Genomic DNA, 25,154 nt, shown 5'->3' on the forward strand with positions numbered 1-25,154 from the left:
ACGAGAAAATTAGTTTTTTTCGTTTTTGTTTAGTTTTTTAACGAAAAACAAGATTTCAGCTTGATTTTCATTTTTTTTGGAAACAAAATTCCAGTCAGGTATGTTTCAAAGCTCAGGGTACCACATGTGAATATGGAAGTCAATTTGGGATGGGCTTAGTTTGCACTTCTAGTTTAGAGCTGCAGTGACTGTCGGCACAAACATCTCAAACGGCTGTGGTCTGAGTGACAGACAGTTATGACCACAGGCCAGGGCAGCAGGTGAGGATCGCGGTACAGATCCAGACACACTGGACACATCCCCAGGTAACAAAGTTATGTTTCAAAACATTCTGTTTTGGTTGTGAGAACGGTGATATGAAATGTTCTAAAAACGTGGAAATATCCAGTTTGCTTAACATTGCTGGACCGTTATCTTAAGGTTCCTGTGTTAATGTTAACGTTAACGTTCATGTTCCTGCAATTTTTTTTGACCTACATTTTATTAACAATACAACATTCTAAAAACGTTATTTTAAGTTTAGCATAATGTTCCTGCAACATTCTCCACCAAATTTCATTAACAATACCACATTCAAAGAACGTTTATTTGGAACATTCCAAGAACGATAAAATGTCCACATTCTCTAACCCTTAAACAGGCAAGACAGGAAAATGATCAGCAAAAAATAATTTCATGTCATTTTTTTATATCATCTGGACTTAAGTAAAACATATCCAAATGATTTTTTTTTTAAATATTTGATGTAGTTATGAGTTGTATCTCCTGAGATACGTTGCCTGTTTAGGGTATAAAAAGGGATTATCCACAGTATTGACAATGAATGGTGTCTCAGTGTAAACTGGGCTCCCTGTACTGGTCATTGCATTATTGTGAATTCCAGGGTGATGAGTGAGAGGCAGATTGTGGGTCCCCCTAGGGAAGACCCGTAAGACCCTTGCAGAGTTTCACACAGCTCATTTTAAGGTAGAACAGGGGTGTCCAACCCTGCGCCTGAAGGGCTACTGTCCTGCAGAGTTTAGTTCCAACCCTGATCAAACACACCATTTTATTTGATAGATGTTTCAGTTATTTTTGTATGTTTGTAAGACTGTCCAGTTGGTTTGTTTGTGTGTGTCTAGTGCGAATGTGTAGTTGTATGTATACATATCCAGTTGGGCTGTTTGGTAATTGCTTGGTTCACTTTGATTTGTGCAAGGGTAATCACCTTTAAAGGGTTAGTTTACCTTAAAAGAAAAGAGAAAAAAAACAATCAGTTGTTGTTGTTGTTTTGTTCCAAGTGTGCAGTTATATATTCCAAACACCTTTTGAAATGTATATGTTATTGACTGGCTTCTCTCCTGTATGATTTCACATGAGTCTCTTCAGACCTTACTGTACATGAATTATGAGCTTCCAGAGCTTCTGATTGAGGCTGTGTGTGACCTCCTAATTGAACTCCTTTCCATAAACTGAACACAGAAACAAAACAAAAAAAGTATAAATATCAAAAACAAATAAGTTTTTTCTTAGTCTTATTAAGTGCAAAGAATAAGTGCAACCATAATCAAAGTACTCTGTCAATATACAAAGTGCAAACAGAGACCAGAGCTAAGAGATGGTTACAACTGTCCAGCCTAAGATAGGTTTGATATTGGGAGACACGCTATTGTATGTATTTTGCGTGCACCAGGGAGCTTGCGTTTTACTTTCGCTTTGAAATTCAAAAATTCACGGTGCAGAGCGTGCACTCTACAAGATGAGACATTTATCGGACGCTTAGGCTCAGTTGCGCGCAACAAATACTTATCAGTGATCTTACCTTACTCTCGTCATGTGATCAGAGAACTATGATTCCTGCTGCACTGTGTGCAACTCTGCAGCTTGTGCTGCAGAGCAGATGTTTACAATAGTTTACAATTGAAGCAACTCAACGAGAAATCTCGTTACACCCCTAGTGCAGGAACAATATTCTAACCATAAAATAACATTTAACATTAAAGAATGTGGACATTTTAACATTATTGGAATGTTCCAAATAAACGTTATTTGAATGTTGTGTTGTTAATGAAATTTAGTGGAGAATGTTGCAGGAACATTATGCTAAGTAAGGGATAATACATCCAGCCGGTTATCTCAGAATAAACCCCGACAGGGTGATCAGGACCCAAACTCCAATCGGAGGTTCCATCAGCCTGAAGGGGTTTATTCCGAGATAACAACTGGCTGGATGTATATTATCCCGTTTATTACACGGCTACTTGCCACATAAATAAATAATAGACGAAATATTGATCTGAGTTGAAATATTTTGTTAGCTCTTTGAACGCAAAGCTTCTGTGGAGAGAGCAGTTGCTAGCGACCAAGTTCAAACTAGATGGACATTTCAGGGATAAGACACAGTCACACCACTTATTAAATGGCATTTCGGCACTTAAATAATTATGGGGATAAGAGATATTGATCTGAGATGAAACTGTTTTAAAATCGTACCTGTTATCTTATAATCCAACAGTGTACAAAACAATAGTTGCAAAATGGCAGCAGCTGCATTTGTATGAAACAAGAGAGAGCAGGTCCACGATACTGGATGACATAATTAAATAACTGTACACAAAATATTGATTTGACTGAGTTTTAATATTTTATTAGCTAACCAAACACAAAACTTTGACAAAAAAAAAAAAACCTTCCTAGCAAGTGCTGCTGACTTTAGTAAACCGGATGAGCCTGTGTTATCTGTTTTCAGAGGTTGTTATCGGGGAACAACATACCGCTGGATGGCGCAATTGGCCAATCAGCCAATGAGAATCAAGTATTCCAGCCGTGTAATAAACTTAAAATGTTTTGTTAACATTTAAACAAAACTAAATTTTTCCATTCTTGGAACATTACAAATCAACATTCCTAGAATGTTGTATTAATAAAATGTAGGTCAAAAGAACATTGCAGGAACGTTATGCTAACCTTAAGATAATGTTCCAGCAATGTTAAGCAAACTGGACTTTTTTTTTTTTTTTTTTTTTTTTTTTTTTAATGGATATTCTTGTGGATGAGATGGAGCAGGTAGTCTTTCAGTTTGGTTAAACTGTTCTCATGTATGCTGGACACTTGATTTTTTTTCTCTATCTGCTCCATTTCATCCATGAACAACCTCTTTAACCCTTGTGCGGTGATCAAAACCCTTTGCCTAATTTGGTGTTCCGGGTCAAAAATGATGACCTTTTAAAATTGCTTGCAAGTCTCTCAGTACACTTTATTATCTCTAAATATTGGATTCAAACTTTTTTGTCAGCTTATTTTCTCTTTCGATTAGCACAGGTTTTGTATTTCTTTTTGGATCTGGCTGATTGCAGGCCTCATTACTCTGTACTTATGCACCTCAATTGTTGACTGAAAAAAAAACATTTAAGAGAAATTTTGGCAAAATTGAATGAAATTAATATATTCTTTACAATTTTTCACACTAATGTGCTTTAATGTGTAACTAGGAAGCTTGTTTTGAAATGATTTTATTTGGTGCAAAATCACACTTGTGGTGTTCCAGGTCAAAAGTGATCGGCCTACATAAAATTGCTCAAAAACCTCTCATGCTATATCACCACCAATATTTGACAACTTAATTTCTTTCAGTTAGCATCATAATAGCTGCATGAGAGCAGTGTAATATTCAGAGTTCTCCTTAGTGTTCTTCAGTCATCATCATTTGACAGGTTAGTTGGAAGATACTTTATTAAAAAACATTTTCAGACAGCTGCAGTGCATTAGTCCATAATAAGCTGACAATGAGAAATCCAAAGATTGAAAGATTAGAATTTATTGTAAAAACACCCTCCTGGCAAGTGAATTTCACTAAACTGTTTTATTAGGGTAGACTATTAAAATTAATCAGAAATCAACTTACTTTTGCCCAAATGCTCCGGTCCACAGTAATGAACCTTATATCACATGCTTTGTAAATGCATATAGTAAACTTAATTCCCATTAATATGCAGATCTCTCATGATGTAGTAAGTGTTACTAATTAGCTCAAGTTTTGAAGAGCTTTAACAGCAATAAAAGTACACGATTTGGAACTTTTGAGAGCTAAAATTGAGATTTCACCTGTGTATTTAAATTAATAATTTGTCCAAAACTGAAAACCTTTATCCACGTCATTCCAACCCCATAATTTACCTGGATTAACTTTTTTCCCCCCGAAATAACGAAGAAAAAAAAAAAAAAAAAAAAAAAACGAGTAACTGTCGCTGAATAACAACGAAAACTATAGCTTTGTATTAAACTCGAATTGAATTTTATAAGATACTTTAGAAAATCCACTTATTTCAATCTCAATTTTCGATACTTGATATCCGTTTACAACAAATTCTACAAACAAAAGCTCTTTAACTAAGAGATGGATGGCTCTTAAAAGAGCCTTTAGGTTGGTTAAAGTCACATCACACCTCACTTGGAGCTGGTGTACTTGGTCACTGCCTTGGTACCCTCGGACACGGCGTGTTTGGCCAGCTCTCCGGGCAGCAGCAGACGCACGGCGGTCTGGATCTCTCTAGAAGTGATGGTGGAGCGCTTGTTGTAGTGAGCGAGACGAGACGACTCACCGGCGATGCGCTCGAAGATGTCGTTGACGAAAGAGTTCATGATGCCCATCGCCTTGGAAGAGATACCGGTGTCAGGATGAACCTGCTTCAGGACTTTGTAGACGTAGATAGCATAACTCTCCTTCCTGGACCTCTTGCGCTTCTTTCCTCCCTTACCGGCGGTCTTGGTGACGGCCTTCTTGGAGCCCTTCTTAGGCGCGGACTTTGCTGGTTCAGGCATGATACTTTTTAAATGCAAACTTCACAAAGCAATATAAGATCAGAAACGACACAGAGGTATTTATTCACTGCCCTATGCTAATTTTCAAAGAGATACAGGAACTATCTGATTTGCCTCTTTTAATAGGCCAAATCCATAAACTCGTATTTCATTGGACAACTCAAAAGCATCACGAGCGGAATGAGGGCCAATCACATGCGCCGCCGCCAACCACTGAACTACAACCTGTTTCCTTTGTTTCGTTTCCGCTCTTTTTATTATTACAAGCGATTCTAGACAAATATTGTGAACAATTGTGTAATTTAATTTTAAAAGCCCTTTAGACCCATTGAGGGAGTGTTGGAGGAAAGAGACCATTATAGGTTAGGCACCCTTTAAAAAAGCAGTTTTTCCTCGGGACTTAACTGATTCATGAAACTGTTGAACTGTTTAAACTACACGAATAATAAATAAAAGCCCATTTGTGTAAAACAAATGCCAGTTTCGTTAATGTTTTCTTCTTTTTCAAATCTACTAACTTTGGTCGCATTCTGATCTAATTTGATCCTTTCGACTCCAATTAACCCTCTATGGTACGCAATATGATATCAATGAGGGAAAATAAAATCTTAAAATTGGACACTTTAACGATATCAATAAATATTTTCATAAATAAATAAATACTTTATTTTTTATAAATTTGTTGCCTCGAGGCAACATTGTACCACAAGACAACTTGAAACATTTGGCATTTTCATGTAAAAAAAAAAAAAAAAAAAAAAAATATATATATATATATATATATTGAAAACATCAGTCTTTAACTAGACACTTGAACAAACAAATTTATCCCGTTTTTAATATATTTAAAGTTTCATATTTAATAAAAAAAAATAACATTTTACCATAGTGGAACACAAGTATTATCAAACCATCATATTATGTTATTATATCAAGTTTTCATATCCATCTTCATCCCCATCTCCATCTTCGCTCTCAACCTCACCGGGACGGATTGTCACTATGACTTTATCTTCCTCATCAACCGGTAGCGCTACCCGTATTTTATAGCTTTTTTAAGTGCTATAGAAAATGTGCAGATCATAATATATGCAGATATAGTTTGTGAATTACTATTCTTATAAGTGCATTACAAAATCATGTGAAAATGTAAATATATTTAGATTATTCTCACTCTTTTCCTTACAAATATAATACATTTGTATTCACACCTATTATGCCTGTATGGCCTCATGCGATTTCCTTATGGTACAATGTTTCTTTGACGAAACGAATGTTTTATTTTATCAAAAATAAACTAAAATAATTACTACAGAGGATTACTGGAAACTAGTTAAACTGGAAATGGTCTCGTTCAGTGTAATTTTGGTGGCTCTTAAAAGAGCCTTTGGGGTTTGATGTGGTTATGGATTTAGGCGCGCTCTCCGCGGATGCGGCGGGCCAGCTGAATGTCTTTGGGCATGATGGTGACCCTCTTGGCGTGGATGGCGCACAGGTTGGTGTCCTCAAACAGACCGACCAAATAAGCCTCGCTGGACTCCTGCAGGGCCATGACAGCGGAGCTCTGGAAGCGCAGATCTGTCTTGAAGTCCTGAGCGATTTCTCTCACCAGCCGCTGGAAGGGCAGTTTGCGGATCAGCAGCTCGGTGGACTTCTGATAACGGCGGATCTCTCGGAGAGCCACGGTCCCGGGCCTGTAACGATGGGGCTTCTTGACGCCGCCGGTGGCCGGAGCGCTCTTACGGGCGGCTTTTGTAGCGAGCTGCTTCCTCGGGGCTTTACCACCGGTGGATTTACGAGCGGTCTGCTTGGTTCTTGCCATTGCTGCAGTCTACTTCTCTCTCGAGCCTACTTGTATAGAAAATACTGTTTTGTGTTACACGCCTGCTTTTAAGGCATTGTGAGGCCATGAGCTCATAGTGTCGCGAGGGTGCAAGCTTTGTGATTGGCTAATATGTGACGTCTCTACATGAGTGCTAGCCAATGACTGCGCGTTTCCTCTTTTTCAAACAAACAGAGGGTTTCCCGCTCGATGTGCTTTGTTTGGTTGACTCAGTGTACAGGACACCTCCATGAGCTTTATATTCAAGTTGTTGTATATATTTATTCTGAAATACTCGCCTTAATTCCCAGTGGTTGTGCAGATTTTGAATTAGAACAAAGTCACATTATAGTCTGTATAAAAGCAGCATAAAGTCCTGTAAATACATAAAGCAGCGTGTATATTGGTTTTTATTTTGGGTAATCTATCAAAATAATATTCGATACATTATCGAAGCAGACATGTAACTGTATTTTAAGGTTAGTTGACCAACCTACACGCCTCCTAAAGAACGAGCTCTACAGACACGTCGGCGGATCATCATGTGCTTCTAATAAGAATGCACACCTTATACATTTGACTGGTTTAATAGGTTTTTGTTTTCCCCTCAAGTAGTTTATGATGCTTTTTAATATTAACAAAGAAAAGCACTCTCTATTAGATAAAATGGGTGGCTCTTAAAAGAGCCTTTAGATCACTTAAACAATCTCTAATAGTTTTATTTGGATTTGGCGGGTTTCTCGGTCTTCTTGGGCAGCAGCACAGCCTGGATGTTGGGCAGCACGCCGCCCTGAGCGATGGTCACTCCGCCCAGAAGTTTGTTCAACTCTTCGTCGTTGCGCACCGCCAGCTGCAGATGACGGGGAATGATGCGGGTCTTCTTGTTGTCCCGAGCGGCATTTCCAGCCAACTCCAGGATCTCAGCGGTAAGATACTCGAGTACAGCCGCCAGATAAACAGGAGCACCAGCACCGACGCGCTCGGCGTAGTTGCCTTTGCGGAGAAGCCTGTGGACACGGCCGACGGGGAACTGCAGTCCAGCTCTGGATGAGCGAGTCTTGGCTTTTGCTCTTGCTTTACCTCCAGTTTTGCCTCTTCCACTCATTTTTAATTCAGTTGTTGTAACTTTCACATACAGAAAGCACAAAATGAGACTTTTGGTTTCCACATATTGTCTTTAAACTAGAGTGTCAGTCGCTCATTGGTTTAGAGTCTGTAAAGATTCAAACCAATCACTGAACTTCCCTCCAAAGACCAACCCCCTTTCGGCCGAGAATAATTATGTATGCACACGTATTTCTGACTATTAAGACAGAAGACATGAAACCATTAACCCATTGAAATACATTATATATATATATATATATATATATATATATATATATATATATTGTACGCTCTTTTAGCTAAAAGTGCTACACCTTTCACACACTATATTCTGTGCACGTTGATACTGTACAGTATTATGTTCCTGTTGTAATATTGGAGTGTTTTCACTGTTGTTTGTATTGTCACAATTCTCCAGCGGAGTGTTTTGTGTAAATATTCTGTCTGTACTTTGTTGTACAACATCCCATTTGGACTGTGATCACTGTCTGAACCCTCATGAGCTTTCACATATAAAAACGGTTCATTCGAGTTTATTTTCAGAATTGGGTGGCTTGTCTGTTCTGAATGCAGTCTAAGAGGTCTAAAATGAAACTTGGCTATTTACTTTAAGCGATATAATATACACGAGTTTTGCTCTTTATTCGGAGTTAGTGGGTGGCTCTTAAAAGAGCCGTTGAGAAAAAACGGTAGAGACTTTATTTCTTTTTGGGCGCTGCCTTTTTAGGCTTGGCGGTTTTAGGCTTTGTCGCTTTAGGTTTAGCCGCCTTGGCCTTTTTGGGGCTCTTGGCTGGTTTCTTAGCAGCTGCTGGTTTCTTTGCCTTCTTGGGGCTCTTCGTCGCCTTCTTAGCGGCTGTGGCGGCGGGTTTCTTGGCCTTCTTGGGCGATTTCTTTGCGGCGGGCTTCTTTGCCGCTGCGCTCTTGGGCTTCTTGGCAGCAGCGGGTTTCTTGGCCGCGGGCTTCTTCGCTTTAGGAGCCGCTTTCTTGGCCGGCTTCTTCTTGGTTTCGGCTTGCTGCTTGTTGAGCTTGAATGAGCCCGAGGCGCCGGTCCCTTTGACCTGCACCAGGGCGCCTTTAGTCACCAGGCTCTTGATGGCGATCTTGACGCGAGAGTTGTTCTTCTCCACGTCGTAGCCGCTGGCAGCGAGAGCTTTCTTCAAAGCGGCGAGGGACACGCCACTCCTCTCCTTGGATGCGGACACAGCTTTGACGATGAGCTCACCGACGCCTGGACCTCCTTTCTTGGCTTTCGCAGCTGACTTCTTCTTGGGCGCTTTGGCCGGGGCTGCAGCAGCCGGTGCTGGAGCGGTTTCTGCCATCTCTCTCGAATCGGATCTGTGCTGTATCAAACACTGTCTGGTTTCAGCAATGAACAGCTCTCAACCGGCGCTGCGCTCTTAAATAACACATGAGAACCTTATAGACTCAACCTAGCCCTGCTCGGTGTCTCTGCGCCTCCACGAGCCCCTCGCGCTTGTGTTTTCTTCTCTTACATTTGGAGCAAAACTGAAGCAGTAAAATAGTTTGGCGCAGAAAAAATAAAGTGAACACCAAGCAGAGGTTCTGAGCTTTAAAATACGAGCTAAAAAATAAAATACGCGGAGAGGAAATGTTTCTTTTGCCTCCGTCAGACCAAATCCAAGGCGAGCATCAGCCACGGGGAAAAGCCGCGTGTAAATTTGATGGATAGTTTTAATGGAAAAGTTGATAAAAACCTGAACGCGTCCGCTGTGTGTTCAGAAAACAGTCTGAACGCAACTTTAATGAATTCAGCATTAGTGAGGGGCGTGAGGAGGCTTTCATACAGCTGTTGTTTTGGGCAGCTTGAAGCACACGAACATCATCCGGAAGATCCGAGTGTTTGTGACTCTCCTGTCTGGCCCTCATCTTCTGCCAGCAGATGATCTGTCCTTATAATAATAATAATAATAAGAATAAGAATAATAATTACTAAATATGTAGCCTAAGTCTGATCACGCAAGTATTAATGTTTTAACTTAAATACGCTTTCATAAGGTGATGTACACCATGCTAAATTAAAATGTAAATCGTCATATTTGTTTCTCCTTATTAATATTTTCCTTAAAATAAAACTTATTTGTATCACTGTTTCTTATTTCCCTCCTTGTTCTAGCTTGTACTTTTCTGGACAATGTTTGAAACTTTGTATTGCAACGCTAGCATTTCTCTGTCATTGCCTCCTTAAGATTGTATTCCGATAAAATCACCTGATAAAATGAATAAATGTAAACAATAAAGCAAAGGTCACTTACTGTAGTTTGTTTATATATATATATATATATATATATTGGTTTAACCACTATTAAATGAAGAGCTGATAATAAGCGTTTAAATCACGTTAAAACATTTTGAATTTCAACATTCAAAAGCAATTAAAAATCCTTTTTTTTTTTTTTAGTCTCAGTTGTTTAGAAGTTTACAACGTATTCCTAAAATTTGTTTCTTTGAACTGAAAACATCAGGGGTTACCACGGTTTTCTGACCCAGGACAATATTTTTCTTACTTTTGTTCTTGTGAAAAGAAATGGGGCTCTCATGACATACAGTAATTATACATTTTCTTTGTGGTCCACTATATTAGTGAGGATATTTTTGAGTAGTGAGGATATTTTGTGCCTCACACGTAATACCAAACATAATTCAATTCAATTCAATTCACATTTATTTGTATAGCGCTTTTCACGATACATATCGTTTCAAAGCAGCTTTACAGAGAAAGCATATCAACATTACAATTTGGAGACTGCAGTTAGCTAATAATGTAATAATTTAGGCGATTAACATACAATCACTGTTAGCAATGTAATTGGAGGTAGAAGCAAAGAGCTCCTGGAAAAATGAATTACATATTAACAATAATTAGGATTTATAGAATGTGAATGTGCGTGTTGATCCAGATGTTGCATCTTCTGAAGTCATCGCATGAGTTGGCGCCGTCTCTTCCAAAGTTTTAGTCATCTGAGGTCTTCTTAAGAGGCTGGATCCAAACTGAAACTGATGTACTCTCTAGTCACCTCGGGACAGAAAAGCAAATGGAGAATAATTAGCATAGCTGCTGTTCATAACATTAAGCAAAGATAGTCATGTGCAATTGATCTGATATGAGATGGATTATGTGAATGCTTGGCTGAAGAGATGTGTCTTTAATCTAGATTTAAACTGGGTGAGCGAGTCTGAGCCCCGAACATTATCAGGAAGGCTATTCCAGAGTTTAGGAGCCAAATGTGAAAACGCTCTCCCTCCTTTAGAGGACTTAGCTATCCTAGGTACAACCAGAAGTCCAGAGTTTTGTGATCTTAAAGAGCGTGAAGGATTGTAGGGCGATAAAAGGTCGGTTAAGTACACAGGAGCTAAACCATTTAGAGCCTTATAGGTCATTAGCAGTACTTTATAATCGATACGGAACTTAATAGGTAACCAGTGAAGAGATGATAAAATTGGTGTTATATGATCATATTTTCTTGACCTGGTAAGAACTCTAGCAGCTGCATTTTGTACCAATTGTAGCTTGTTTATTGAGGAAGCAGGACAACCAGCTAGTAAAGCATTACAGTAATCTAGTCTAGACGTCATGAAAGCATGAACTAACTTTTCTGCATCAGAAACAGATAACATATTCCGTATCTTAGCAATGTTTCTGAGGTGGAAGAAGGCTGTTTTTGTAACATATGAAATATGATTTTCAAAGGACAAGTTGCTGTCTAATATAACACCCAGGTCTTTAACTGTCGAGGATGGAGTAACAGTACATCCTTCTAAATGCAAATTGTAGTCTGAGAGATTCTGTGTACAGGTTTTTGGCCCAATAAGTAATACTTCAGTCTTATCTGAATTTAATAGAAGAAAATTACTAGTCATCCAATGTTTTACTTCTTTAACACACTCTGTCAGATTGGATAATTTAGAGTTTTCATCTGGTTGTGTTGAAATATATAATTGAGTATCATCGGCATAGCAGTGGAAACTAATTCCATGTCTTCTTATAATATTACCAAGTGGCAGCATGTATATTGAAAATAGCAGAGGGCCTAACACAGATCCTTGAGGCACTCCATAATTGACTATTGTTATCTTAGATTTTTCCCCGTTTAAATAAACAAAATTGTGACGGTCTGATAGATACGACCTAAACCACCGTAATGCCTGTCCCTGGATACCAATGTAATTCTGTAGTCGATCTAGGAGTATTTTATGATCTATAGTGTCGAACGCAGCACTGAGATCAAGTAACACTAGTATTGAGATACAGCCTTGGTCAGAAGCTAGAAGTAAGTCATTTGTAATTTTAACGAGCGCAGTTTCTGTGCTATGATGAGACCTGAATCCTATAAACCATCTCTCTTTTACCCTGAACCAAAAATGAGCCTAAAACAACATACTTTGGACATTGCTGAACTTAAATAGATATAACTTTGCTCTTAAAACTGCTTGAACAATGATAGAGTTATTTTATTCATAAACTAACAGTATCATTTCTAACTTTGTTTGGCTGGTCAGTGAGATTTTGAGGACAAGACGTTTTAAGGATCTAACAATTCATTTTCAGTTTTGTCTTAATAATGCAAATCACCCGAATACTGAAGCCTAATGTTGTACCTGATGCACTTTTTTGGAAACTGTCCCTATGAACTTTGCTAATATTACCAGCCAGTCAGATTTATTACTGACTAGTTAAAAAAAGAGACACTTATTTTGTATGATCTATAGTGTGTGGCAAAAAGGTGCAGTATGTTGTAGGCCAACATGTAATAGTATACAAAAAGCATCATAAAATAAGCTTGCTGGTCCACAGATGTAAAGCAGAAAGACAGTTTAAAATGACTAAATTATAGATGATAAGCAAAGGTACAATCTGAAAGCTAACAGGTCAGAGGCAAAAAGTTCTGTAAAAAAACAACAAAAAAACAACAAAAAAAAAAAACAACAACATTGTCTCATACCAGAAGATATTTTGATAAAGAACGAGAGCAGTTAGTGTTTTGACATCTCAACAAATAATTCCGGGGCCGTATTCACAAAACATTTAATCTTACCACTAAGAGTTCTCCTAAATTTATTCACTATATATGCACTATTCACTTTAGACATGTCAAACATCCACCTTTCACATCATTATTGGGTGCCTTAATAATAGAATTGTGTATACGTGACATTGTGTGATTATATAAATGAACTGGTGAATTAGTTTTTTTCAACCGGTTCATTGAAATTGGTGAAAAACTATGTACATTACCCATTATGCTGTACAGAAAATTCCACCAGACTTGCCAAAAGCAAAATGCACCAAAAGATCTCTTTAACGCCGCCCACTTTCCCATGAAACTCTGTACACTCTCAAAATACTTGAATATTTCTGTATGCATATTTTGAAACAATCTTAAAATATATTGTTTTTAAAGTATTGCTTCTAATCAAAGTTTCTAATGTTACGATTCACCTTAGCTGGTTGGCTTGGTTGATGGCTTATAAAGGTTTAACAAAGACTTTTTTAAAAATTCCTGTGGGACAAATGGATGGAAAAAAATTTCCAGAACCAATGCCACTGAATAAATGGGAGGGGATCGTTGCAGTCTATAGTGAGAGTTTGGGCAACTGTAGCAGGTGGAGCAAGCAGTTTTAGCTGGTGTGGGACCATGGCTAATGCATTACATAGGAAAACAAAGCTTTGGCTTGTAACCTCTGTCAGAGGGTTTGTAGTCTGCCCAGGTGAAATAAAAGATGGGAGGCGAGAAGGAAAACCTGAGGCACAGGTCTCACAAGTCTTAATGGAGAGTTTGTACAGGTTGTTTTATATTGTGGAATAATATATTCTCTTGTATGTTTATTTCTTATTCTGTTTACCTGTTTGTTTGTTTGTTTTTTCTTCCCCCATTGTGGCAAGTGGTGCCCTTTGACTTCATTGTAAATAGTGTAAAATATGACTGTTTTCCTCCTCCTGGGTAATTTTGATATTAGAGACAGTAAATTGTCTTTAGGTGTGACTGTGTGCATGTCTGTGTGTTTGCCCTGTGATGGGCTGACCATCAGTCCAGGGTGTTTCTCTCTTCTGTGGCCTGAGACACTGGCTGCAGTTGGGAGAATGGATGTTTGGAATTTGGGATTTCTATAGAGTCGTTTATGGTGCAGGACCTTCTCTGTCCAACTCTCTCATCTGTGTAGTCAGCTTATTAAAAGCTTCCAGCAATCAGGTTCTATTACATTAACTCCAAATGGATGTGAAGCTACCACATTTATGATCATCCTAAGGGAAGGTTTTTTGGGTTACAAAGCACACAAGGGACTGTTCTGAAAATAAATAAATAATAGTAGTTCAACTTAAGAAATCTTAGAGGGGATGAAACACTTTTCTGAATTGTGTACTAGCTCCGTTCCTGTTTTCCTGAGAAACCTTCCCTGGATGAACTAGAACAACCAATCATTCAGTAAATGTGCCACAGAGAACGACAGGAAGATGTTTAACGGATTATGCTGGCAAAAGCAAAGGCCGTTTTTGGGAAAACTCTTTAAGAGAATACATGTAGATGTTACCTGTTCTGAATTTCTCAGAGTAGTACATGGAGGTCTAAAATCTCCCAACACATACAACCTGAGGTGTTTTTTTTTTTTTTTTTTTTTTTGGATCCTGAAAAGTTGGACATTCTCTATATTTGAGCTTATTTCAGCTATGTGTACTGTAAGGCAAACGTCTCACTACACTGTATTCAGCCCAGATTGTAGTGCAATTAAAATGCTAAATAGATTTTCTTGTTTTAGAAAGGCAGTATGCAAGACCGTGCCAGTGGTCATAAATACGGTGCCTTTAACACCCCATTCCCTATTGGTTCATTCCCTATTAATATGAAAATTAAAAATGTATGAGAATGTGAGATTTTTTTTTTTTTTTTTTTGTAGTTTATTTACAAACATAGTGCACAATATACTCAATAAAATCAAATAAAAAAAGGGGTGTGTGATTAAAGGCACATTTTGAAATCACACACTTTTGTGCCATTCCTGGAAACAGTTCCTGTTCAACTGAAGACACAAGTGAACGTCACATGCCTGGCATTTCCAAGGTGTTTGTTGCTTCTTGCCACACACTGCTTTGCAATGCGCACATATGCGGCGACCGGTAGTGGCAATTTTTCTGACATCTGAGGTCAGCTCAGCTCCTGGAACCGGCACGTGGTCACTACTAGTCTGTTTCGGTGCTTCTTTCTGAGACACACCACAGAGATCTGCAACAAGCTGCTCCATAAACTCATTGCACGTCATGTTGCCATGTAGCTCCTTGTGCAATATGAAAGCGTTGGTGGCAGCAATGTCCAAGAAGTGTAGAAAGACTTTTCTGTACCACTTCATGGTTTTGTGCTGTGCAGTGTAGTACTCCAACAGCTGATCGGACAGGTCGGTACCCGCCATGTGATGATTGTACGCAGTCGCGGGTGAGGGACACGGAAAAGTCTTTGTCCTCCATGTATCTTGTGCTTTCACTTTTCTTTGCACACGGTCTCCTGTATAGGCAGCATGGATGGTGGAACAAACAGACACCTCTTTTTTGTCCATCCACTTCACGCACACAAGAGGCCCATCACGAATCCACCTAATGGATCCCCTGGTGGATTTTTTGGTCAGTGAATTAGATGCACTCTGTGGGAAGCGCCTCCTGTAGTCTCTGTAAGTCCCACAAGCACCAAACTTCATTGCAAGCAGGTCTGTTAAGAGCTTTGGACTTGTAAAGAAATCATCCATGTAAACATGGTACCCAGAGCCCAAAGCTTTCTTGTCCAGAAGAGACATCACAGCATCATACGAAATCCCATGGCCTGTAGGAAAGCTGTTCTTGCCCGTGTACACAGAGAGATCCACAGTATATTCATTTGATGAGTCAGCAAGGACAAAAAACTTGAAGCCCAGCTTTGTTGGCTTGGCTTTCGTGAACCGTGTCATTCCTGCATTTGCTCTGCATGCCACCAGTCTTTCCTTCACAGCTAAATTTCTTCTAGGATGATAGAAGGTTTTGCATGCAAGACGGATAGTGTCCAAGAGGGGTCTGAGCCTGAAAAGTTGGTCATGTTCAGCTGTGCCCCTCTTTTTGTCATTTTCTTTGTCTGCATCTGGGTGACTCATGTGCAAATTCCATGAAATGGTGCGGTACCTGTCCCTTGACATAACTGTGGCAGGAAGAGGCAAAGAGAAAAGACTGTCCTGCCGCCAGTAGTCGGCAATGGAGCTCATCTTCACCGTGGCCATGTAGAAAACGAGTCCAATGTAGCGGTACATCTCGTCAACGCTGACATCTGTCCAACTGTATTTGCGACCCTTTGCAAGTGCCCTGGCAGCTTGAGCGTTTGTGTTGTGGCACAGATTTGACACAGCGCTCTCTGAGAAAAAAAGTTTGAAAAGACTCATAGGGGAGTGTGAGTCAGCGAGACTCAACTGCGGCCCAGGTTTCCGTGCAGGCAGGAATCTCAGAGTCTTTGGAGTCATGTCGACATCAGTCTCTGCTTTCCATGACAGATTCCTGTCTCTCTTTCCAACAAGTATCTGTTTGCTGTCATTCTCACATCTGTGGGGGGGAGAAAACAAAACTGAGCATGCTGGCAACAGGATCAGAACATTATCAATTACTAAAACTTATATATTGCCCACTCATTACAAACACGTATACTTTGTGTGTATTATTTCACAGTATGTAAACAAAATGAAACTGTCATCTGTAAAATGAGGGGTAAAAGCACACTTACTCATTAAGATTCTCAACTGCGTTGAAAATTGAACGATGCTTGTGTGCCGCTCCTGTATGAGGTGCACGTGAAGGAATCACATCCCTAAGAAAAGAAATGGTAAATGTTTGTAACATTTCTCAGTTTAGGTTGTCCAAGGTGGCATACCAGTGCATGCATAAGTGATGGGCAATTAATAGATATGGTCACACACTTTATATGTGTTGATGGGGCATCAGCAACCTTATGTCATGCAAGTTTGAAACATTTACACCTAAGCAGATAATGGAGAACACAGTTAAAGGGATAGTTCACCCAAAAATGAAAATTATTCCATGATTTACTCACCCTCAAGCCATCCTAGGTGTATATGACTATATTCTTTCAGACGAACACAATCAGAGATACACCTAGGATGGCTTGAGGGTGAATAAATCATGGAATAATTTTCATTTTTGGGTGAACTATCCCTTTAAGCTCTGTTGATGTGGCAGCAAACACCGTCCTGAGCAAACCCAAACTAGACCATTAGAATAGGATAAACATTTCCCCCCGCCACATTATAGAGTATAAAATAAATGCTCGTTTCGTATAACATTTAAATATGTAATGAAAAGTCCACAGAACAACATTTCATAATATTACAAACTGGTAGATTTCTGACTGGACATATGGGACTGAAACCGCGCGTGTAAGCAATTCTAATAACTAAATTAAGAATAAACGGCTTACTCATCAGAAAATGTGTCCTGCGCTGGATCACAGCCCTCCTCAAAGTGCAGGCCTTCATCATCAATGTCTTCGTCGTCTTCTGATGAAACACTTAATTCTTCCTCGCTGTCTACAGTCATAAGGAGATCTTCCTGGTGTGCGTGACGTGCCATCCTGATGAAAGGTCAATAAAGCCAAACAAATGTTTGCTGCTAATTTTATCGTATTGATAGGGGGTGTTTACCACATTTCTTGTCTTATTTCAGGTTATTAGCATATGAATAAAGCGCTCTGCGGGTGGGTGTGGCCAGACCGGCGCTAAAAAACTAGAACAGGAAAACCCATTGAACTTTGTATTTTTGCTTAAGTCTCTTTTGTTCTGGATTTCATTCATTTCTTGAGCCTTCTTTAAGAACATATTTCACTGGTTCAGGAATGTTATTGTTCAGCATAAACGGAGATTTGCACTGGATCTGTATTTGAAGCTCATGATAATTTCACATGGCTGGATTATCTCCCTCTGATTGGCTGTAATTCACGCAATGAAAGGTTGGAAGTATTTCATTGGGTAGAAAAGGCGCGCTGCATAGACGTCTGCTCCTTTGTCCCCTCTTATAGCACCCCTGAATCACTCCCCTACAAGTTTCAGGTTCATTATCTTAACTTTCACACGTTTTGGGTAAAGGTGTGGCAGTTTCCCAAAGTTTCACCAACTTGACCCTTGGTTGGACGTCAACTTTGGAGACATAAAAAAAAAAAAAAAAAAAAAAAAAAAATATATGAGTGACGGAAATTTCGCATTTTCAGAAACGGTTGCAACATTTTACGGCTCTGAAGGTCAACTAATTGAATTTATGCAATTTCTGAATGCGTGTATTTATGTGCATATAGCAATTCAAGAAAATTACAAAAACATGAGTGGCTATTTAAAGTGTGCACTACACAGTTTATGCTAATTTCAGAGGGCTGGATTGCCTGTTTTCATTGGTCAGAAATTGGCTGGCTAGAGTGACACATCTGCCAATTGAAAGCATCTAAATTCAGCAGAACCAGAACCGCCAGTGACTCTTTGTCTGACTTTCCCACTCAAAAGATGTCAATGCAGATCACAATCATGTCAATAAAGTAGTTTAAATTAACAATTGTAATTCTGCAATGTTCTTACTTGATATTGTGATCATTAAAGTAACTCTGGGAGAACGTGTATATTTGAAGATCATACATCAGTATCAATACACAAATAAAGTCCCTGGGGATTAAGTACCAGATTGTCTCGCGATGTGTTCGAACTATTTAGCCTTAGTGTAAAATGTATAAAATAGTGTAACATTTTCAATTTCAAAATTCCATACTTTTCCAGACTCAAATTTCCAAACAGATTTTTCAGACCATATTTAACATAAATGGTTCATACAGCATTATATTTGTGTTGCCAGATGTACGATAATTATCGTATTTGTACGATCATTTTGACCTCTGTACGATGTACGATCAATAATAATAAAAAAATCCCATAATCTACGATAATTTCAGAATTTTGTGACACTTCAAATGATGGTCGTTATAATCAGTTTATACTCATTGATCTAGCTGTGGATCCTCTACATCATGATTGTAAGGAGAACGTGAATGTTGTCAGGCATGTCTTCCATCTCCTCTCACGTTACGTCTTCTCGACCAATCATCGTGGAGAATGACTCTCTCTCACAAACACAAATTAATGTTCCTGCTGCAGCGCTTTTAGGTCAGTTGTTTCCCACTAAGGTACGCCTATTTATCTATTTTGGTAATTTGCAAGTCATGTCAAAAAGCTGTTGGTCTAGATAAATAGCTGTATTCCGTACATTTGACTCGTGAAGTCAAGTCACTTTTATTTATATAGTGCTTTTTACAATGCAGATTGTGTCAAAGTATAGCTTTACAGAGATAGAGGGAACATAATTTTGGTTGTTCAGCAGCTAAAATAGTGTGATTGTCCAGTTTAAGTAAGTTAAGTATTGATTCATTCCGTTGTAAAAATCATAGTTTTAATTTAGTTCATTTACCTATACTAAAAACTCGTGAACGATAATTTTCTTCCAAATACGATAATTTTGAGCTTCTGGTACGATACTTGGACATTTCCAATCTGGCAACACTGTTTGGCATGTGCAGTCATCTGCATGATACTTTTATTTGTACCCCATTAGTTTTCTCGAAATAACTTACATGATGAGGAGAAAGTCAACCAAATAACATATATATTCACCTGACATATCAGTTTCATACTGTAAATATGGTTTGATGTTTCACAATCACCAAAAAGCAAAGTATAGTCTGATTTAGATGAACGTTTACTTTTTTTATCTGTTGGTTTGAGTGGCATTTGAGAAAATATTATTTTAGTGAAAACAGTAAAGACAAATGTATGGTAAAGACAAATGTAATGAAAATGTGCATCTTGAATTCATTCAGTCGTTTTACACAATCACTAAACGTTTGCCATGAGAACATTTTTATAAAACTAAATGGGAGCAAAAGCCTGGAAACAAATATTTTCCGTACATATCAAGGCCCTGATAATAATAATAATAATAATAATAATAATAATAATACTAATACTCTTTTTGACAATGTGGGTGGCTCTTAAAAGAGCCGTTGGGTTCGTTCAACAGAACAATTAAGTTTAACCTCCGAAGCCGTACAGGGTTCGTCCCTGTCGCTTCAGCGCGTACACAACATCCATGGCGGTCACGGTCTTTCTCTTGGCGTGCTCGGTGTAGGTGACGGCATCGCGGATCACGTTCTCCAGAAACACCTTCAACACTCCGCGGGTCTCCTCGTAGATCAGACCGGAGATGCGCTTAACACCGCCACGACGAGCGAGACGACGGATGGCGGGTTTGGTGATTCCCTGGATGTTATCACGCAAAACTTTACGGTGACGCTTGGCTCCTCCTTTCCCAAGTCCTTTACCGCCTTTGCCTCTTCCTGACATCGTCAAGCTACTATTCAACCTATTCTTCCCAGCAGAATATGTAAAAGCTGAAGGCGTGCGAGTAGAAATTTACATTCTCTTACAGGACCTACTTGAAACATGCAAAGGCGGTGCTATACAACGTGACAGATTCACATGCTGAACATTTATTGTTAATGCAGGGCTCCATAAAGTTGTGTTTTGTGTGTGTGTGTGCGTGTGTGTGTGTGTGTGTGTGTGTGTGTGTGTATAGATGTATGGTTTGTTAGGATAGGACAATATTTGGCCGAGATACAACTATTTGAAAATATGTAATGTGAGGGTGCAAAAACATCAAAATATTGAGAAAATAGCCTTTAAAGTTGTCCAAATGAAGTCCTTAGCAATGCATATCCACTCACAAAAATACATTTTTGATATATTTATGATAGGAAATATACAAAATATCTTCATGGAACATGATCTTTACTTAATATCCTATTGATTTTTGGCATAAAAGAAAAATCAACAATTTTGACCCATACAATGTATTGTTGGCTATTGCTACAAACATACCTGTGTGACTTATGACTGGTTTTGTGGTCCAGGGTCACATATAGTAAATACAATCATAACTTTCTATGGGACTAATTATGGAATCTCAGCAAAAAAAAAAAAAAAAAACTTCAGATGACTATATTTTACATATATTTAAATCTAAAATAATTTTCCATAAAAAAAAAAAAAAAAAAAAAATTATGTATGGTAAATTATTTTTGGCAAATTGTCTGAAACTTCACACACATTCAAATGCATTTTTCAAAAGCAGTGAAAAGGTCTTAATCCGGTGACACACTTAACGACTATAGTTGAAACATTCTAAGACTGAACTGAACACACCACATGATTGTGAATGCTGACTGTAAAAGCAGACTAAAACGCAACTGGCACAGACCCAGCTTGTTTGGGCATAATCGGTCAGTATCAAATGGCATTCATAATCAGCCTTACAATCATTAAGTCTTAATCAGCCTTAAACCATCATAAAGCTTTATTAACATTCCATTTCATCTTGTGCTGCTATATTTCATTTGGGACTCACATGTGAAAATGTCAAAAACTTGACACAAATTCAGATGCACCTTCGCTGCATAGGATCATGTATCCAAAAGCCAGATTACACAACAATCTATGATTTACATTCTTCATCTCTGCCATCACTATCACTGCTTCTGTCCTCCGTGATCTTCAACTTCTTCCTTTCTTACCATGGCATTATTTTCAAATGCACTGCTGTCACTATCATCAATACTCTCTGGAAAAGGTACAGCTTTTCCTCTCTGTCTTCTAAAACCTTATAACATCAGCCTAAAACACAGGCATAAAGGCTTTTATCCTGCCTGTCAGTACTGAACAATAGTGCAGTATACAGAAAAAATCTAAGGACTTTGTCATGTATGCATGACGCAAAGATTTTTAGTATTTGAGTTATTGATTTTATAAAATGGGCATTAAAAATGACCAAAAACTTTAGAAAACACATTTGGATGTACAATGATATATTTTTTAAATTTAATTTATATGCATTTATATCTAGTCTAAAATGAACTCACTGTGGTGCCTTGACAGCATGTGACTGAACATGTGCTAATGTCTCCTTCAGCTTTGTTGTTGCAAACAATGTCAAGCACATGGCACATACATTTGAATTTAAATTTTGTTTTATAATATTATATATATATATATATATATATATATATATAATTTAAATTGGTTAAATATTATTATTGTAATGCAATTTATTTGCATAATGAAATTGTGATCAAATCAAATGGAACAGTGGAGATTTGGTCCTAAATTGTCCAAAGACTGTTACTACTTTTGTGTGTGTGTGTGTGTGTGTGTGTGTGTGTGTGTTTCTTTTAAATGTATACCTTCCAATTTAAGTTTAAAATGTAGGTTTTGTTTTTTCATCTACATAATTTTCTAGCAATCTAATAAGTTCTGAATGAATTAATGGCCATTGTGTACTCCTCGACAGGTACTAAATGACTTTTTTTTTCTTTCTAAAAATGCTGAATAAGCAAATGACCATTACTGTTCAAAACTTGCGAATCTTATAATTTTCACAGTAATAAAAACACAAAAAAATATTTTCAATCCAAAAACCCAAAACGGGTTTTGTGCGTGTGTGTGTTAGTATTTTTTACCAATTATTCCAAATAAAGCATTTGTGAAGGGAGAAAGTGTGTTTGTATATTATCATCTGTTATAATAATATACATGATGATATCAATAAACTTACTCAAGAGGGTTCAGCGCAACCGTGTCCCAGCAAAGAAAGTCTCCACTGATACGACTCTCGTCTCGGCTCTTGGTGTACTGTGGTTCAACCGTTACAGTAAAGGCGCGTGCGCGTCCGCGGATCCAACATGGGTCCGCTCAGGATCGGCTCAGACTAAATACTTGGGGTTTCGAGTCTGACGACAGCACGAGGGCGTGGCTTATTCGCAAGTTCAAGGAGCATGCGCCGTTTACATGCTCCCGGAACACCGCAAACTTCTATAGTAATCGCGCAGAAGCCCTCGTTGTGTTTGTTTCATTTTTACTCATTTAAAACAAGAATGATAGTACTATGTTAAACGTTGAAAAAAAGAAGCTCATTTGGCATTTGCGAATAATGTTTTATAATACTGTAAAATCACGTGACACTGTTGCTTGGTGTCAAGGGCACGTAACGTTACACTACCAGTGAAAAGTTTGGAAACATTACTATTTTTAATGTTTTTGAACGAAGTCTCTTATGCAAGGCTGCATTTATTTCATAATAAATACAGAAAAACAATAATATTGTGAAATATTAATACAATTTAAAATTATTGTTTTCTATTTTAATATACTTTAAAATATAATTCATATCAATATATCATTCTAATATGCTGATTTGATACTCAGTTATTATCAATGTTGAAAACAGTTGTGTTGCTTAATATTATTTTGGAACCTGTGATACTTTTTTCAGGATTCATTTATGAGAACAGCATTTATTCATAATATAAATATTTTCTAACAATATAAATCTTTACTATCACTTTTTATCAATTTAACACATCCGTGCTCAATAAAAGTATTAATTTCTTTCAAAAAAGAAAAAAGAAAAAAAGAAAAAAAAGACTGACCCCAAACTTTTGAATGGTAGTGTATATTGTTACAAAAGATTTCTATTTTAAATAAATGCTGATATTTTTTTTTTAACTTTTTATTCATCAATGAATCCTGAAAAAGTATCACAGGTTATATAATAATATTAAGCAGCACAACTGTTTCCAACATTGATAATAAATCAGCATATTACAATGATTTCTGAAGGATCATGTGACACTGAAGACTGGAGTAATGATGCTGAAAATTCAGCTTTTATCACAGAAATAAATTATGTTTTGAAGTATATTAAAATAGAAAACCATAATTTTAAATTGTAATAATATTTCACAATAGTATTGTTTTTCTGTATTTATTATGAAATAAATGCAGCCTTATTGAGCATAAGAGACTTTGTTCAAAAACATTAAAAATAGTAGTTTCCAAACTTTTGACTGGTAGTGTATATATAAATGAATATATAGACTTGCTTAAAGGCATGGTTTACCCAAAAATGAAAATTTAAACACCTTCAAGTTGTTCTAAACCTGTGACTTTCTTTCTTTCTTTCTTTCTTTCTTTCTTTCTTTCTTTCTTTCTTTCTTTCTTTCTTTCTTTCTTCTGTTGAACAAGAATGTTGGTAACCAGACAATTGATGGCCACCATGAACTGTCTAGTTACCAAAAATCTTTAAAACATTTTCTCTTGTGTTCAACAAAAGAAACTCTAACACAGGTTTAGAACAACTTGAGGGTGATTAAATGATTTTAATAATCCCTTTGACACAGCTTACATTTTTCATAGTGTAATTTCAGATCAGTTGTATTTCACTGGTGTGATGTCAGACCTATTTAAGTAATATTTCCATGTCTTCAAATGACAGTGTAATAAATCTGAACTATATTAACATTGTATTGTTAAAAGGACTGTTTATTCAAAAGTAAACGTTTATAGAAGGCAGTTAAATGTGTCAATCACATCTATTAGCTTAGGAGGCATTTATAGATGTTTCAATAAAATGTTAAACATGCACTCTTCACTGGTCTCTCACACAAATTCATAATACAAAATAATACATAGTGTTCAGTAACATATCTAAAGGTAATCAAGTTTACACAATTTGCATGTTAATACAAAAGACAAGAGCATTTTGTGTGGTTAAATTGTTATTTGGAATGCAATTCATTTATATGCACCCAGAGAACAACAAACTCAATGAAACTTAAGTAACCCTCTGCTACTCCTGGAACACAAAACCAACTGTTACGACCCCTGATAGTGTTGAATCAAGGGGTAAAGGGTTGTAACATTAAACTTGGGAGAAGACACATACACAAATATGTCATAACCAGGTGATGTGTACAAGGCAAGGACACAAGTCTGAACAAGCAAATGATTTATTTACAATATGTAAGGGTATGAAAATAGCATGAGAAGGGGAAAATGTGTTTACAATGAAGAAATAGAAATAAAAAAGAAAATATACTATTTACACATATGCAAAAAAAGTTATTACAAATTACAAATGAGTAACAAATTGGGAAGGGGAGGAGAATTGGTCAAGGGACATGAGAGGCAAGATAAATGATTACAGATACACAAGAGTACAGTTACACAAACTGGGAACATGCTAATCTAATCTCACAGGGTCTACACTGTAGTCCCTATAGAAAACACAGACAGAGGCTATAACACAACAACAGAAGGCCTCGCGAGTGGCGTCTTGACTCCAATTTTATGCCACGGTGCAGAAAACACATTGGAGATGGGGTCAATGACGTAACGGTAAACACAGAGTCAGGTGCTGTGACACTATGAAAGAGAAAGTAAAAAGTAGGGAAAGCACTCAAGGGAAGAAAAGAACAAACATTAAAGGGTTAGTTCACCCAAAAGTGAAATTTCTGTTATTCAT

The 25,154-nt window shown here is 37.6% G+C and overlaps 4 protein-coding genes across 4 annotated transcripts; all 4 read right to left on the minus strand.

The window, feature by feature from the left end:
* Positions 1-3,365: 3,365 nt before the first annotated feature.
* LOC127506889 (histone H2B) lies at positions 3,366-4,813 on the minus strand. The gene has a single exon (XM_051883730.1). It carries the CDS (start codon positions 4,798-4,800, stop codon positions 4,426-4,428), a length of 375 nt encoding a protein of 124 aa, XP_051739690.1. The 5' UTR covers positions 4,801-4,813; the 3' UTR covers positions 3,366-4,425.
* Positions 4,814-6,163: 1,350 nt separating this feature from the next.
* Positions 6,164-6,636, minus strand: LOC127506854 (histone H3-like). The gene has a single exon (XM_051883689.1). It carries the CDS (start codon positions 6,620-6,622, stop codon positions 6,212-6,214), a length of 411 nt encoding a protein of 136 aa, XP_051739649.1. The 5' UTR covers positions 6,623-6,636; the 3' UTR covers positions 6,164-6,211.
* A 656-nt stretch (positions 6,637-7,292) lies between these two features.
* LOC127506879 (histone H2A) lies at positions 7,293-7,753 on the minus strand. Its single transcript, XM_051883717.1, has one exon. The coding sequence runs from the start codon at positions 7,725-7,727 to the stop codon at positions 7,341-7,343; it is 387 nt and encodes a 128-aa protein (XP_051739677.1). The 5' UTR covers positions 7,728-7,753; the 3' UTR covers positions 7,293-7,340.
* Positions 7,754-8,427: 674 nt separating this feature from the next.
* On the minus strand, positions 8,428-9,078 carry LOC127506817 (histone H1-like). Its single transcript, XM_051883649.1, has one exon. The coding sequence runs from the start codon at positions 9,046-9,048 to the stop codon at positions 8,428-8,430; it is 621 nt and encodes a 206-aa protein (XP_051739609.1). The 5' UTR covers positions 9,049-9,078.
* Positions 9,079-25,154: the final 16,076 nt, after the last annotated feature.

This window comes from Ctenopharyngodon idella, chromosome 24 (genome assembly GCF_019924925.1).
Source record: "Ctenopharyngodon idella isolate HZGC_01 chromosome 24, HZGC01, whole genome shotgun sequence".
Lineage (NCBI taxonomy): Eukaryota > Metazoa > Chordata > Actinopteri > Cypriniformes > Xenocyprididae > Ctenopharyngodon > Ctenopharyngodon idella.